This window comes from Platalea leucorodia (genome assembly GCF_965183815.1).
Source record: "Platalea leucorodia genome assembly, chromosome: 2".
NCBI lineage: Eukaryota > Metazoa > Chordata > Aves > Pelecaniformes > Threskiornithidae > Platalea > Platalea leucorodia.
The window spans coordinates 92,293,749-92,310,705 of record NC_138824.1 but is presented as its reverse complement, the minus strand read 5'-3'; the positions used below and the strand labels follow the sequence as shown (position 1 = coordinate 92,310,705).

At 35.6% G+C, this 16,957-nt stretch overlaps 1 protein-coding gene across 1 annotated transcript in view; it reads left to right on the top strand.

The window, feature by feature from the left end:
- The window catches only part of CFAP47 (cilia and flagella associated protein 47), a gene marked incomplete at both ends in the record, with an annotated part of 347,065 nt that overhangs the window by 190,513 nt on the left and 139,595 nt on the right, over positions 1-16,957 (top strand). The window contains one exon of the mRNA XM_082336357.1: positions 9,767-9,904. Coding sequence (XP_082192483.1) covers positions 9,767-9,904 — 138 coding nt within the window. The remainder of the gene's footprint in view (positions 1-9,766; positions 9,905-16,957) is intronic.

Here is a 16,957-nt window from a genome sequence, read left to right as displayed (position 1 = left end):
TGTACTGAGGCTAGGGTTATCCAAAATTAATTGCAAATAATTTGCATCAGTCCATGTTTATACTGGTATTCTTATGATACAATAGCAAGATTCTTGCTTGTTTTAACTAACATCAGCATGTCATATTTAATGTTTTGTCCTGAAAAGGATTTTTTTTAAATGAATATTTTTTCAACAATTCAAATTTCATAGTTTTCAAATGCTTAGTAATAATTATACAGTTCCATGGTGTTCATTCTTTACCTCAGAACCTGAAAAGCATGATTGTGAGAATGAGGCTGTACAATCAGTCTTTTTCTTCCTTGTAGAGTAGCTATTGTATAACTCTCAGCAGAGCAAAGTATGAGAGTATGTTTGGAAGGGAATTATGGGAACAGAAGAGACAGTCTTAAAATAACTGAATAGCGCTCAGGAAACCTAGATGTGAACAACTTCTTAAACAAAAGGATTCCTGACATTGGATAAATCTCTTAACCAAAATGCTTAGTGCATAGTTTTGATTTTGTGAGTTCCTAACTCCAAACACTTGATTCTGCTGCCTTGTTAGACAATTGAGATTAATGACAGCTGTTTTCTCAACACTAAAAAGCTATTAAATCTTGTCCCTGAGGATGCCAAACTAGTTTGCTCTTTTGGCCATTTTGTTTTTAGTGTCTGATGTGTCAAATATAAGTAACAATGCCATCTCAATTCACAGGTGATTTGTGAAATGGAATGAATATGTGTAACAAAGCTTGGCCTAGTGCCACAGGAAGACTTCAGTGCCTTCTTGCTAAATCTGTAGCCCTGAGACAAATTTTACTTTCTCTGAATAGGAGTCAGATTTCAATGAAATTTCTGACCATCAAAAATGTTCACCAGGAAATACTGAAGATGTACTATATTTTAATTTGTGCCTTTTTTTTTCAGGCTTTAACAATTTAGGAATATTGTATTCTGGCATAGAAAATCCCCAATTCTTCTATACATACTGAAAGTTTCAGTAGAAAAGCTTCCAAGGGATCTGTCATACAGTAAATTAATACCAGGTGGTAAAAGCCATGCCTTCAAAGAGACAGAGATGGCATGTTCAGATCGACATCTCCTATGTTCTGTCATTCCCCTAACTCCTGGTACAATGGTTTCCATTATGTTTGGAAGTATTATATGTTCACTGAGCGAGAAAAAGAGAGAACAGTCAGTCTCTCTAACCTGACAGAAAAGTTATTGGTTCAAAGGCTGGGAAGCCACGGACGTTCTTTTTTTTAGAAAACAGTTCATTTATGTTATGCTTTAAAATAACTTGATAGAAGGCTGAAGTTATGCTTTGAAAAGAGACAGGACCCAGTTCTCTACCATCCACCCCTTGGCTCAGTGCTTGCTTTAATCACTACCTTAGGAAATCACGTTCATTTTTGCTCTGGAGCAGGGACAGTTTGGGTTATGTCACAGAAATTTGTGCACACTCTCTAATCATTCAGCTGCTGTAGGAGGGAGAGAGGTGGAGGGAAGAAAGGCCACTGTCGCAGGTTTGAAAGGTAGCTGCTGATTTTGCTGTCTGATGTTAGGTGTGATATAAACCTAACTACCAGATGTCCTATCTAAGGTAACATCAGTTAGGAAGTGCTTACTTTGTGGCTTCAAGGAGAATGGAAGTCAGTCTGCTTCATACTGTGCAAGGCTGGGAAGTCCTATTTGTTCCCCAAAGCAGAACTTTCAGCTCCTGGGGAGCTTTAATGTCAAAGCTGAGATATATATCTGAATTTTTGGCACTTTTAGGATTTTTTAGCAGCCAGCCTGAAGCTTGAGGATCACAGATTAGATGTAGGTGATTCAAGTGGGAATTAATTAGGACTCAGGAATCTTAGTCCTTTCTAGGTTCAAGATACTACAGGTAAAGGATAATTTAAACACCCAAAAAGAAAGGTACTCTTTATTCAGTTTGGTGAATTTGTTTAGAGACAAGTAAATAATCCATGGGGCAAATATGTTGAATGATTGATAATAAAAAGCAATGCTCAAAAGCTATCCAGAGTGAGTAAATTTTATCCTGTGGGGAAAAAAGAACAACTATTTAGATATCTAGTTGAAGACTCTGTCATAGTGCTGACGGAATATTTTCAAGTTTAGAACTCCCTAACTTTTAAGCATAAAACTTTGTAACCTTGGTGTTCTAGTGCTGTTTTTGTCATATTAAAATAAATTCTCATAAAAGGACTTTTGCCATATAAATTGTTGTGCTGAGCAAATGGTCTGCATTTTTCCTTTACATTTGAAGTCTTTTTCATTGCAAAATTATACTTCTTTTGCTTTCCTTCTGGCTATTCTATGATGCTAAGCTAAAAACAGGCCCAGTTCTTTTCAAAAGTCCATTTGGAAGCATTCCAGTAGAGGGCTAATATTATGTGCTTCGGCTGTTTTGTAGCTGTGTGACAGCTTTAACATAAAAATAATAGTTAACAAACATCTCACACAAGGTTCTGGCACCAGATAAAATTCTTCAGCAATCTGTTTTCTAAGTAATAGAGCAATTTCCTTTAGGTTTGATAAAGCATCTTCTACATATTACTTTATCTTTTATCAAACTCTTATTTCTGCTTTCCGCAGAAGAGATCAGAATTTTTCCAGAACAGACCAAAGCTCATAATGCTTGAATATTTCTTGTGCAAAAAAATATACACCTGTTATAGTCAGAATCCTTTTATCCATAAAAATTTACTAGCTTTTGGAAAGGAGCTTTTTAATTTTATGAATCACCTTTCATTTATTTTTTAAGTATATCTGTACTTAGTAGGCAGCACTTTTCCATGCTGCTTGGAGTTTTTGAAGCTGACATTGACAAAAAAGGGTAGTATATTACAGGCCGTGCCCTGTCAGATGGAGCTGTAGGACAATTTTAATGAGATGGTGAAGATCATGCCAATACATTCTGGCCTGTAAATGAGTTGATTAAACTTGTTTGCTTAGCAGTATTTCCCTTCAACACTTGTGTGACATCTGATTAAAAAAAAAAAAAAAAGTCCATTTCTTTGTTTGGAGGAATTCTGTAAATTGATCTGCTGATCGCTCTAATTTCAATGGAATAAATCACACGTGGAAGAAAGACCATCTCTGTAGCTTCTCATAGCCATTGCCCTATTTTCAGCACCTGTCGGTACCTTCGCTGTAAGCACTTCCTCTTCAGCTGAGACACCCTAACGTATTGAGATTAATTCATCTGTAATAATGACAAAGTTAGAAGAATCACCATGAATGGCTCTGGCATACCTCCACTGCTGGATCACTGCAGTTCACTGAGGTAGGGCTGCTCTATTTGTACATGCCATCACCTGGCAAGATGATCCCCAGCATACCCTTTCCATCTGTCCTGTGCCCTTTCATATCATGGTTTCATTGTCACATTAAGAACAGACAGTGAGAATTATAAATAAAACAATTCATCTCTTTAGTAAATGTCAGAAAGCCGTATATGAATGATAGTTGACAGCAGGATTTGCCACTTGCTCATTTCTCCTGCATATGAGTCTTAAAGTTTATTCTTCTTCCTTTTCATTGATGCAGAGAGCAATTCACTTAGTCCCTGTACACCAACAAGTAGAAGGATTTATAGAAACTCTTTCAAATTTAAATATATCATCATAGAGGTTTTCCTATGCAAAATAGATTATAAAGTTTTGTTGTAACCTACAGTAAATATCTTTTTTTGTCAGTAGAAAAATTGCCAGAAGAAAAATTGGCCAAAGCTATAGCTTACATAAATTAATCTTTTTAATTTATCATATCTTTTCTGTGGAACTTTTCTGAGGCAGCAACTATACATTGATTTCATTGGCCAGAAAAATTCGGGAAAAAATAAAAAACCCTCCTCCTACTCTCAAGACCTGTGCTTATTAGGATCATGTTGGTATATTTAAACTGCAAGCTAAACATTTCTATATCTTCTCAGATTTGTGTGATGGATTCTGTGGCCACATAGCCTTCTATTCTTGTTTCCAGTTAAAATATTGGGATACTGTGGGCTTTTATTTTCTCTCTGCACCAGAAAATAATCATGTACAATACATATCTTCAAATAGTCCATTCAAATTATACAGAAAGGAAAAAGTTGAATATTTCTTGCTTTCTTAATTGGATTTAGGGATGTAGTATTGTGTTGCATAGCCAATGAGTCAGTCTAACATGTGGCGTTGCAATTACAATTTTATTGGGAAATAAAACAGCCTGCCTCCTTTTAAAGGGATGCATCTTCTCTAAAGCAATATAAAACAAGGCTTTGGTATTAGTATGTGGACCGAAGCTGTATAAGATTTTTAAACACTGGATAGTAAAGCTACAAAATTTACAACAATGTTTTTACCAAGAAACCTTTTAAAGCAATGTTGTATCAGTAAAAAGAAAACCTCCACAATTTATCTAATTTTTAACTATTCCTTTTCAGTATAATTCTAGGAATACTTGTATTGTTGCTTTGGCAAGTTTAGTATTTTTTCTTATGAAATGTGTATATGCCAAAGGACAGCCGAGAACGGGAGTGATATTTTCGAAAATACTTAATGGTGACACAATTCTGTGGCCAACTGAATCAGTGGGAATTGTATCTCTGTGATGTACATGAAGTGTTGTTTGTTTTTGAATGTATGCTTTAAAAATTATCAGCCATGATATTTTGACAAGTTGCATTGTTATATAACGTATGACAGAGAAGGCAGAACTGAACAAATAGATGCAAGGAAAAAACCCCAAATATTGGAGACTGTTATTTATGACCAAATTATCATTTATCAGTTGCTTTGCAACATCAATAAGGTAATATAAGATATTGCTGCCTTTGCTGAAGACAGCGTAAGCAACAGTGGGTTCTGTAGGATGACAGTGTGTTCCCAGCCGAAAGACTAAAATTTCCGGTTTCAAAGCCCTTACATCACATAGGAGCCAAAGTCAACAGAACCTTATGAAAAAATGTAAACATGCTTCTTTGTTATTTTAAATCTGTCATTTTTTGATGCAGTGTTTCTGCACCTTTCAAATGTATTTTTTATTACTTAATAGAGTGCTGAGGACTTTTTATTACTCTTCATTGTAAAAAAGTCTTTTGCCCATCCTGAAAAACACCTTCTGATTGGAATTTATTTTGTAGTCTGTAATTTGAATAAATTAATTTATTTATGTATCATCAGCTATCTTAATCTCCAATAGTGGTCATTGGATTGCACCATTCACTCCCGAACCAGGAGTTCATTCTGCTTAGGACAATATTATACTTCCTAGGAAAACATTCCGCCTTAAGTTAAAGAATCAAGTCATGCAGAGCATACTACATACTAAGTATCCTTAGTGGTAAGGATTCTGCATTCTATATTTGACTTGAAATTAATACACTTTTTTTTTTTCTTGCCAGCAATGATTTTCTTTTTTTTTCCCTAATAAAAAAATTAAATAGCTTTAAGCCAGTAATACCACTTTGGTGCCCAGGAAAATTATGAAAGACAATTTATGAATATTTTAAGATTAAGTAGATAAACTGAGTTTAAAAATGTATGCCATCTGCAGTAAAACTGATTATTTTTTCTTGAAATACTTTGACAGATTTAATTGAGTGCCTTGCAGAGACCTGAAAACATTACATCAATCCAGTCACCTTTACTGATCAAGATTTTAACCTCTTTGTTATTAATTCTGTTTGTTTGAGATCTGTTTTCCATAAAGAAAGAAAATTGAGTGTCAGCAATTATAGTGCAATTCTTCACTGATTTTTCGATTGTGCCATTGCCGGATTATCAGCACAGTGGTTTAGCAATTCAAGTAGTTTTTAGTTACCATAGTTCTCCCACTAGCTCTTGAAATATTCTTGAGCATTAGCAATTTACAGTTCTGGAACTTTTCAAGCGTTCCAACATTTACTGCAAATAAAAATTAATTATTCAGAGTTCTTCAGCCAATTATTTTGATGTTTTTGAGGGCACTTTTGTGCAGAGCCAAAAAAGTTACTGTTTCTTTTACCATCCCCCTGCCTAATGATGAAATAAAAATTTTTAAACTGTGAACACTCACGTTCTGTCCCTCTTTCTCTCACACACATATATGCACAATACAATATTCTGAAATACAGACAACTGGTAAAGAAAACCCTCCATCATCACTGGAAGCAAGGACTATAAGGAAAAAAATTAGTTACATTTTAAAATGAAGTGAAACAAAATATTCTGTACTGTAAGGATGCTTTAGAATATATTAATTTAGTGCTTTTCAGCATTTACTCAAGTATTTTTAATCAACTTTAAAGCTTTTGCTTTTTTTTTTCTCATTTGCTTAAAATTGTTGACGTCTCTCAAGTATATTGATGGTTAGGATGGTATTTAAAATCAGTGAAGTCTTTCTCTAGCACTTTGCTTCTGTTTAATATTGTGCTGCAATAAACCAAAATTATACTAGGATTATGTATTGAGACATAAAATCAGATTAATTAGTCATTATTTACCCTAAGACCCATTAGCTATTAGTGCTGTCAAATATGACTTCTTACATCAATACCTTGAGCATTTTCAGCAGACTTTATTCCCCTGAGCTTCCCATAATGGTTTTATTTTTTTGTTGCTCTTACACATCTACCTTGTCTTTGAAGATATTTTTTAAAATATTCAATAGTTTTCTGAAATTGCAGTCACTCTCCTGCTTATTTGGACATAATTTCTGGCTTCTGTACTGTGATTAATTTTAGGAATTTGCAAAAATTTTCTATTTAAAGTGTTTTTTGTTTTGGTTTTAATTATTTTTATTTTATTATTTTATTTGTATTTTTATAGATTTTTCTTAACAGAGGGAAGAAATTCTGGGTTCCTAATATTTTTTAATTTAAAGCTGTACAGTTCCTTTCTCTGGATTTAAGTACACACCTATTTCCATTTTTTTGTTTTTGTTTTGAACTTTGGTGCTTTATACCTGGACTACCCATTTACCATCTCTCAGAAAAAAAGACAGTGGCAATGTGAAGATGATAAACCTTGCTTCTGTGTAACGATTCAGTATAATCCTTCTTAGAAGAAATAATTTGTCAGTGTTTGTCATGTTGAAATGGCCACCTGATCATAGAATCATAGAATAGTTTGGGTTGGAAGGGACCTTTAGAGGTCATCTAGTTCAACACCCCTGTAATAAGCAGGGACATCTTCAACTCGATCAGGTTGCTCAGAGCCCCGTCCAACCTGACCATGAATGCTTCCAGGAATGGAGCATCCACCACTTCTCTGGGCAACCTGTTACAGTGTTTGACTACCCTCATTGTAAAAAACATCTTCCTTATATCTAGTCTAAATCTACTCTCTTTTAGTTTAAAAACATTACCCCTTGTCCTATCGCAACAGGCCCTGCTAAAAAGTTTGTCTTCATCTTTCTTATAAGCCCCCTTTAAGTATTGAAGGGCTGCAATAAGGTCTTCCCACAGCCTTCTCTTCTCCAGGCTGAACAACCCCAGCTCTCTCAGCCTTTCCTCATAGGAGAGGTGTTCTATCCCTCCAATCGTTTTTGTGTCCCTCCTCTGGACCCACTCCAACAGGTCCATGTCTTTCCTGTGCTGAGGACCCCAGAGCTGGACGCAGCACTCCAGGTGGGGTCTCACCAGAGCAGAGTAGAGGGGCAGAATCACCTCCCTCGACCTGCTGGCCATGCTGCTTCTGTTGCAGCCCAGGATACAGTTGGCTTTCTGGGCTGCGAGCACACATTGTTGGCTCATGTCCAGGTTGTCATCCAACAGTACCCTCAAGTCCTCCTCAGGACTGCTCTCAATCCCTTTATCCCCCAGCCTGTATTGATACCGGGAGTTCCTCTGACCCATGTGCAGGACCTTGTACTTGGCCTTGTTGAACTTCATGAGGTTCACAGGGGCCCACTTCTCGAGCTTGTCCAGGTCCCTCTGGATGGCATCCTGTCCCTCAGGTGTGTCAACTGTATGACTCAGCTCAGTGTCATCTGCAGACTTGCTGAGGATGCACTCAATCCCACTGTCTACATCACTGATGAAGACATCAAACAGTACTGGTCCCAATACGGACCCCTGAGGGACACGCCTCGTCACTGTTCTCCATGGATATTGAGCCGTTGACCACTACCCTCTGGATGCGACCATCTAACCGATTCCTCATCCACTTAACAGTCCATCCATCAAACCTGTGTAGCTACCTTTGAGCATATCATGAACAAATTTTGCTTTTCTAAGACTTCCTGGTAGCATTTGACTTTAGTTGTGTTTTATTTGCCTCCTTTTTTTTTTTTCTTTTTTCTGTTAAGAGTAATATCCTTCTAGCATAATATTATTATCAAAACTAACCATGAGGCTATTTTGTTAAGATTGATCCCTCCTGAGATGAAATTAAACTAGAAGGTTTAATGCAGCCTTCTGCAGAAGTGTGTGATTAAGGGAAGAACGTTAAGCCTTGAGGACTGTAAATGAGACAGGTGTTTACAGGTATGTGTATGGGAAGCTTGATCAGCTCCTGGCTGCTAAAGTCATGGCAGCTTCCTGAGCCAGTTGTGACCGGTGCGGTGCCGTCTCTCCCCCTCACCGCTGCTCCCTTTTCCAGGTTCCACATGAGCCTTTCTATTTAGCTTTAGCTATTCCTGCTAGTAAGATGCCAAATTCCACTAGGCAGGGAGCACAGTATGTCCTCTCTGCCATGTGATCTGTTACACCACTATCCCATTCAAAGCTGGAGAAAAAAAAATACCATTGAACGTAGGTATTTTCAAATCAAATTGTTCTGGGACTCTCATAAAATTATATTAATTCTCCATTTCAAATTAAAAAAGTTCCACTATGAATCATTTTCCCAAACGCTTAATAAGATGCAGTTGCATAAGTTCCCTTTGGGAGACCATTTCACATATATTCTAATGATCTTGAATGTTAAAATTTCTTACTGTATAATATCATAGAATAAGCCTTCTCAAATTAGTTTTTCATCGTACATGTGAGGCAAGAATTAAACCTGCAACATAAATTTATTTCAGCTTTGAAACTCTCCAGAATGTACTGAAATATTGAGGGACAGTCATTTAGATAAAATAGTAATGGTATCTAGTATTTCCAAGAAGTCGTATAGATTTAAAATTCTTAGTCAGAGGCACATAATACAAGAAACATAACCTGATTATTTAAATCTGGTATATAAAATCTTCCAGAATAAAATTGTTGTTGTTTAAAGGAACCATGTACATAATAGATTTTTTAACTAGGTTTTGTATTATCAAACAGAAATATGCATTTTTAACTGGAGAGATTTTTCACTCCAATTTAAAAATCATATTTTTACATTCTCTATGTATTTTATCTTCCCTAAATACTTGTTTACAACACAAAAATGTATGACAGGAATATTTTACCTATTAAATTTATTATCTTACAGCAGTAGAATGAGACACTGTCATTTAAAAAAATAACAGAAACAATCAAGACGATGCATAGATAATTGTGCTGGAAAGAAAGATACTGTTATTGTCTGCCATATTTTATAATCTTTGAAAAGTGTGTTTGCTTTTATTTCTTATTACTGATCTTTAGTTCTGGTAAGTAGAAGAACACTTTTGGGAGGAAAAAATGGTTAATTTCCTTGCACTCACTCAAGATGCATTTTTTATTACCATAAATTATAATTGGATGGCTGACACCTGGACTGGAACTTTTACTTCATTTTTTATTAGTTTTGAACTGAGGAAATACTTGTACATGTCTGGCAGTCTGTTTTATAAAGCTAATGCCCCGGCTAATATAACACCTGGTATCTATTTGTTTTAGGTGTAATTTCATTTGTTGCTGAAGATGAAGACCAACAGCAGTCTCGACATAACAGCTCAGCAGAGAAGACAGATGGTGAACAGGCCCTTCAGAAACTGTCAACAGAGACACCACAAACTGTTGATGCAGCAAACATGGGTATGTTTGTTATTATGGATAAGCTCAATGTCAGTCTGTATAAACTTATATCATAATTTCTTTTAAAATTAAACGCATGTGTAGTATGCCAGGCCACATGCCTGTGAACAGCATTAAGTCAAATGTTTATTCCAGGCATATATGAAACTTCTCCTTTTCTGATTTTTGAAACATTTTTATGAAATTTTAAGCTGAGCTTGTTTTCTCTTTTTCTCTTTTTTGCAACAATGTCACTGAATGTCACTTTTTGTTGGAGAGGGGCAGCATTTGTTACATGCTTTCTTTTAAAAGTGTCCAATAATATTAATAGCACTGATATCAAAGCAGGCCATTTCTGAAATTCACATCACTCCACTTCATTGCACTTTGGAAAAATTTTCTTTTAACTGTCAGTTATAGATGCTCCTTTGGTTAGTTACAGTAAAATTGAGAGGAGAAAATTCCAGAATACCTGGTTACTTTCAGATTGTCACCTCATAGTTTATTCTAAACAGTTTCTGTATTATTTTTTGAGATTTTAAGTGTTCCAGAGGAATACTTTTGTGATTACAAATGCACGCACCAAATAGACAAAGGTGGGGTTTTTTGTCTGGTTTTAAATGGATTTCTCCATTTTCTTCTTTACATTTGCAAGTAAAGCTTTGCCTATAAAACTGTGGTTTTTATGCTTTTAATACCTGATTTGGAATGTATTTAAATTATCAAGCATTATGTTAGATGGCTAAAGCATATTTCTCACAAGGAAAGTTATCAAGGAAAGTTCTTTTTAACCTGAAATAGGTGTTGTTTTAATCAACATTTAGTTTTTAGGAAATTGAGAAGAGCTTGTAGTTGGAGATCTCTCTATCTTCTTTACAACTCTAATTTCACTTTAACAGAATTTACCTGGTTTTAAAAGTAATTATAAGCTAACTTTATTATTAATAAATAATAAATAATTTTGGTTAATCCAATGTGAATACCAGAAAGTCTGTTCTTTTATAGTCTATATTAATATCTGTATTTATTAATATGTAGAGACTCAGAGATTAGTATCCCATCTCTGATATGAAGCGATCCCAAGAATATACAATCTGTATGGGCAGGACAGAGGTAGGAAGAAGAGAGAAGCTCAGAGAAGTGAAGTGACTCTCCCTGGTCATACCAGTAGCTTAATGTTGGGGAGTATGAAAAAAACCCCATTTTTTTCCTCACAAGCCAGAGCCCTATCAACAGATACACATTGTCTACTTAATCTACAAGATTCGTTACCATATTCTTTTTTGCTAAATTTTTCATGTGAGTTTTTAAACATGTTTTTTTACACAGCTCAGACTCCTGGTGTACTTAGCTTTGTTGCATACATTCCACTTCTTTTTAACAGCTGTATTTAAAACTGACAAAACATAGTAAAATGTTTTCTGTGATTATGTAGCTCTTATACAAAATCATTTCTTATAAAATGTTATTTTGTGCAAACAGTTGATAATACAATATGAGTTTAAAATAGAAAAGGAATAGTAATGGAAGACGATGATGTAGCTGGACATGGCAAAATGCTGTTTTCAAAAGAAGACAGAAAATAATAAGAAAGAAAATAAGGTGACCAAAGAGCTAAGATTTTCCCATGGTGCTTATGATACAGATAAGACTGTTGCAACAGTGGTAAAATTATAACAAAAAAGCAAAAGGAAAGTCAATGCTTGACAAATTGAGGAACAGGGGGTTGAGAAGAAGTATAGAAATATTAAATAGAGGATTTTCAAAACCAAAGGAAAAAAATGTAAATTAAGTCCAAAATGAAATAAAGAGTTTTGTGAGGACAATACAGATTCAGTTCTCCTGTCTGGTGTGTTTAAGGGGAACACTAGTAATGTTGAACAGTAGTGTTTTTTTAAATTCTGGCATGAAGAGAGCTAGAAATAGGAGAAAGTCCTTAAGAAGGCAGTTAGAAAGAAAGGAAATAATCAGCATGTAGCTTCACTGGTTTTTAAGGTGCAAGAATGTTTCCTTGCATTCTCCTCCTACAGATAGGTTTTTTTATTTGAATTTTCATGTGCAACAACACGGAAGTTGGTTGACATTAAAATTAGCGCAACATATCATTGTAAGCTTACAGAATAAGGATTTTAACAAAGATTAAATTAGGGTGATACATGCAGACAATGCAGTAGAGATGAAAATTAACAGATTTCAAGACGTTAGGAGGAATTAATCATAAAAGAAATATCAAGAGTGATGCCAAGTACAGGGAAATATTGGAGATAATCTTCAAATCTCTACTGAAAGCCTGCAAATGTTTGTGAATTTAATTATGCTTCTACTTTCCAAACTAACTACTTCTGCTTATGAGATATTTAAGCTTTGCAAAGTTAGGAATCATCAGTCTGAAACTTGTAGAGGCTGTAATTGAAAGTAACTGAAAATAGAAGGTTAAATAAGAAAATAGAAGGTTAAGTGGGTGGATTTCTCAATACTGTCCCTATCACTAATGTGAATTGAGGGCATTGTTCTTAGGTAGAAAATCCAATGCAAGTTCACTATTTGCAATTATTATTACTGATAAGCCTTTTGCTCACTTTGGTTCCCCATTAACAATGTGAGACTGTCTGATCTACTTATGCATTTGGAATGTGTTTTGCAAATATGTTGGTGGGTGATTAGTCTAATAACTTGCTGAGAGGGGCCAGGTAATCAGGTCCAATTCAGCTCCCTTTTTCATTGCACACTAATTTACATGAATATAATCACTCCAGCACACAGGGTCCCATTGGTAGTTGGAGCAATCTGCACAGCTTATCCATATATGGCTGTATCAAGTTACTGTGTCTTATCTTTCAGTTACAATCTTTTGCTGGTTTTGTGCTACTGTAGAGTTATATCTTTGTCTTACTGTAACATACATGCTTCTAGTAAATTGTACTAACTCAAGTTTCATGACTGCTAGCAACGTTTAGGGCATCATTAGGATTGCTTTCTGAAGTGGATTTAAAGTAGGACATGAAATGACTCTTCCCTAATAGAGTATCGCTTAATAATAGGATTTTTTTCTTCAGTACAGAAGATATACCCTTACAATGCCCATATCCTAGGAACAGCAAGCTTCCATCTCACCTTTAAAACAACCAACTCCTTCTAGTTATTTCAGAAAACACTATCTTCCATCACAACCATTCATTTATACTAGACATCTATAACTTTTACAACTGTGGAAAGCATCTGCTGAAAATGGCTAGAGATGGAATGTAACAAGGTGTGGTCTAACTTATACGATAGTAGTAGTCTTTTTCTGAACTCACTTCAAAGAGGAACTAACAAGGTCTTAGCTTTATCCTACAGAGTTTTCTTTTACACCTATATTGTTACTGCAGTTTTTCATAAAAATTAATTATTCTATGGCTTTTCAGAGTAGAATGAGTGATGGATATTTCTGAGATTTAGGATTTCTTAATTGCAAGGTGCATACCACTACTAGAATGCAAACCACTTGCATTTGACCAGAGGCATCATACACTGAAGAAGTGCATCTCAGGGCTGAGAATCCCCAGGGCTACTGTTACTGCTCCAGGGTAACAGAAAATAGTGGACTTCTGATGTAGAGAAAATTAATATACAGACTTGAATCTGTAGAGGTTGAAACAAGTGTGAGGTTGTCCATAGTTGAATAAGGTTATAAAAAAATCTCTAATGATAAACATATGTACACCAAACATTTTTGTCTTGCTGTCACTCAGTGAAAATTATTCCTTTTAAACATACATCATAAAGGTGATAATTTCTAGAATAGTTTTCCTATATTCTTTTCATAACTTCTACCAAAATCACTCATTATGCTCTTCCAAAAAGCTAATGATTCTGAAATTTGTTCGTGATATTTTTCTCCTTCAGATGTAGTTAAGAAAAAGCACATTGAGTGCTTGCAGTGAAAACCATTGATACGGCAATCCTTATGACAAATCCTTTTTATGCTGCCTTTTACCAGGGGAAAAAAAAGAACACAAACCAAAACCCAAACAGAAAAATGTCTGCAGCACAGATGTAGTGACAGGGGCTTGCCCCTTTCTAAACTGACATGGATTTTTAGTTCTTTCCAAAGCATATTTCTGTCTTTCAAGAGAAGAAGTCCTAGGGTTTTTTTCTCATGGCAGCCAAAGTAAAACTAGGCAAAGCGGTTGCTAAGACTGAAAGTGGGATGCAGCTGGTCTTTCATGTAAGATTTATCTTTAGATATTCCTATATACTAAAGTGCTAAAATCATAAATAAATATTAGCCATTAAGAGATATTTGTTTCACAGTCTGACTAAATGCTGTGAAGCCTCCTGCACTTGTCCAATATTCCTCTCAAAGCAGAGGAAATTTTTCTAATCTATTATGGAGTCCATGGTAACTTCTTAAACTGAACTGTGCCTGGACAATTGCCCCTGTGTTGCGCTCTTTGCTGTATAGCATGGGGGCAATAGGGAGGATGCTTGGCTCAGCTTCTGCTAGACCAGCTCAGCTGTCCTCAGGAATCTGATCCAACAGCTCCCTTGTAAAGAAGGGTCACGAGTGTGAAGTTGGTGCATTTGCTGCAACGCCTAAGACTTGCACTGCAGCTGCAACCTGCGCCCCGCCCCCCCCCCCCTTTCCAGAACCCCTTGCTCTGTCTCCAGCAGCAAGCCTCGGCACAGACCTGGCACTTAAGCAATAGCTTTTAATGTTCCTGCCAGTGGTGATGTCTCACAGAGCTGAGCGCTACAGATGCAGAATGTTTGTTTGTATAACACAGGGGAATTTTGCATGTGCTGTTGTCTTGTTCTGGCTGCCCTAAGCACTGCCTTTATCAAAAGATTAGACTTCCCCATTGTGTTCATCTTATGGAATGCATTTACATTTTTATGCCATTGCCAAGTTTTTGAATTTCTTTGTACTTGAAAGGCATAGCATCAAAAAGATACACTACTTGTGAATATGCCATGATAAAAAAGCATAGTCAAAGTGGTTAGGCCAGGCATTCATTTTGGCAAAGGCTGTTTTAATTATCTTTTTAAAGCTAATTTATCCTTCAACCAGACCTTCAATGACAGGTGACATTTTCTAGTCGAAGTTGTCATTGTAGTTCTCATGCTATGTCTCTGACAGTTAAGTATCTTTCCTGTTGTCTTTCTTTAAAAACAACTGCTTCCGAGCAGGTTCATTGAGGAACTGACACCTTTGAAAGGTAATGATACTTGCACATGTGGTCCTCCCGGACTTTCACGCTTGAAATCAGTCCCTGAGAGCTGAACATCTGTGGTAGCACACGGGGGTATTCACATAAGGAAGATAATGAAATAATTTCTTTGTTCTAGTAACAGTTAAAGGTGATTAAGACAAAAACAGTACTCAAGACGGTGACAATTTAAAATAAGACTTTGCATTTATTCATGATAATATTTTAAAAAGATCATAAGAACTGAGTATAGAATGGTAAATGTTAGGATTTATTCAGTATTAATGCAGTAATATGATTAATATATCTTTAATATATTAAAGGTATAATAGATATGTCTGACATGCACATATATTTCTGGAATTACTACCTTTCTAGCAGGAATATTCTTAAAAATAATTTTGAGTTATCTACCTCATAAATTTTAATTGTGTAGTTAAGCTATTTTTCGGTCTGATCTGCACACTGTATATTCAAGCATATTGTGCTCCACTTTCAGATTAGTTTGTTTTAATTGAGTCTCCCTCTTCAGGAAAAAAAAAAGTTACAGAAGAAATTTCCAAAGAAAATAATCCCTGTGTAAACTGCATGCATATTTGAAAATGTAAAATGCCAACCAGGGCTTGCTTTTTTTTTGATAGCATTTTAGCATTTGCAGCTGTATTTATGCTAGTGCATACAAGCTTTTGGGGATGGTTTAGCATATGTAGAACATTAAGGATTAGACTGTTTTATGCTTTTTTCCTTTGTCAAAAAGAATGTTCAGTTATTGTTAGCTTTCTCAGTAGGTGCCCTTCTGCAGTACTGCAGTCTGCTAAGTGTTATGCATTTTCCTGTGTCCTTCTGAGACTCAGAACAGCTTGATTCCCCTAATAAACTAACATGTTGTTTTGAAACAATTCAGATGTAGCAATGCTTCAAGGACCTATGGCCCACATGGAATTTTGTGGGGCATGGTATGTGTGCAATTAAAAATCTGTGCAAACGAAACGTGGTAGCCCATTTAAAATTAATAACAAAAGCAATCTGTAATTGCTCACAGTGTAAGGCTGCTAGTGAACTTTAGGTTACATCATCCTTCATGCAGCAGGTGTTTTAATATTGCTGTGCTGAGAAGGCTAGTAATGTTGCATCTGCCCTAGCCACAAATAAGTCACTCCATTTGTAAACCTGTACCTCCGTATATTTTTGGATGTCATAGCATGTAGGATTGCATTTGCATATAAACAGATTAAATTTTCTTACCTAATTAAAAATGTCCATGATATGCATTTTGGTTGTTCTGATAGTCTGTATAAACTATATATTATGAGAAACACATTCATTCTGTCATGTCTGGCAGATATTAAATATTTGTGTATCTATGGATTTTCGTCAGTTAGTAGCCCATTTAATAAAAAAATATTCTGAAAAAAAAATGCGGAGCAAAAATATTGGGTGTAGTTGTCATGGTTAAATGGCTAGATGTCCTCTGGACTTCCGCCTGTCCCTCTCAAGTTCACCTGTGAAATGACAGGCGTGTCTTGCACCTTGCTGAGTTGAAACAGCATAGCAGAACCACACTGAAATTTCTTCCTATACTAATCTGCCCTTCAGCAACAGGGCTAACGTGAGAGGTCCAAGTGTAAACCCTTACTAGCAGTCTGTGACAGAACACATTCAGAGTGATATAAAAAAAATAGAATTTTTGAAACAAAATAGTAAATGAGCTAGCAACAGAGCAGTAGTTTCTTTACAGCCAATGCCCTTGCTATTAGGTTTGAGTGTTTGAGATGCTCTTTATCCAACCGTTAAGCTATGGTATAAATAGATTCACAAATCCAGAGCAAAGTTTTCATATATTTATTTCTTTGTTGCAAGTTTCTGAAAACTAAGCAGTTCA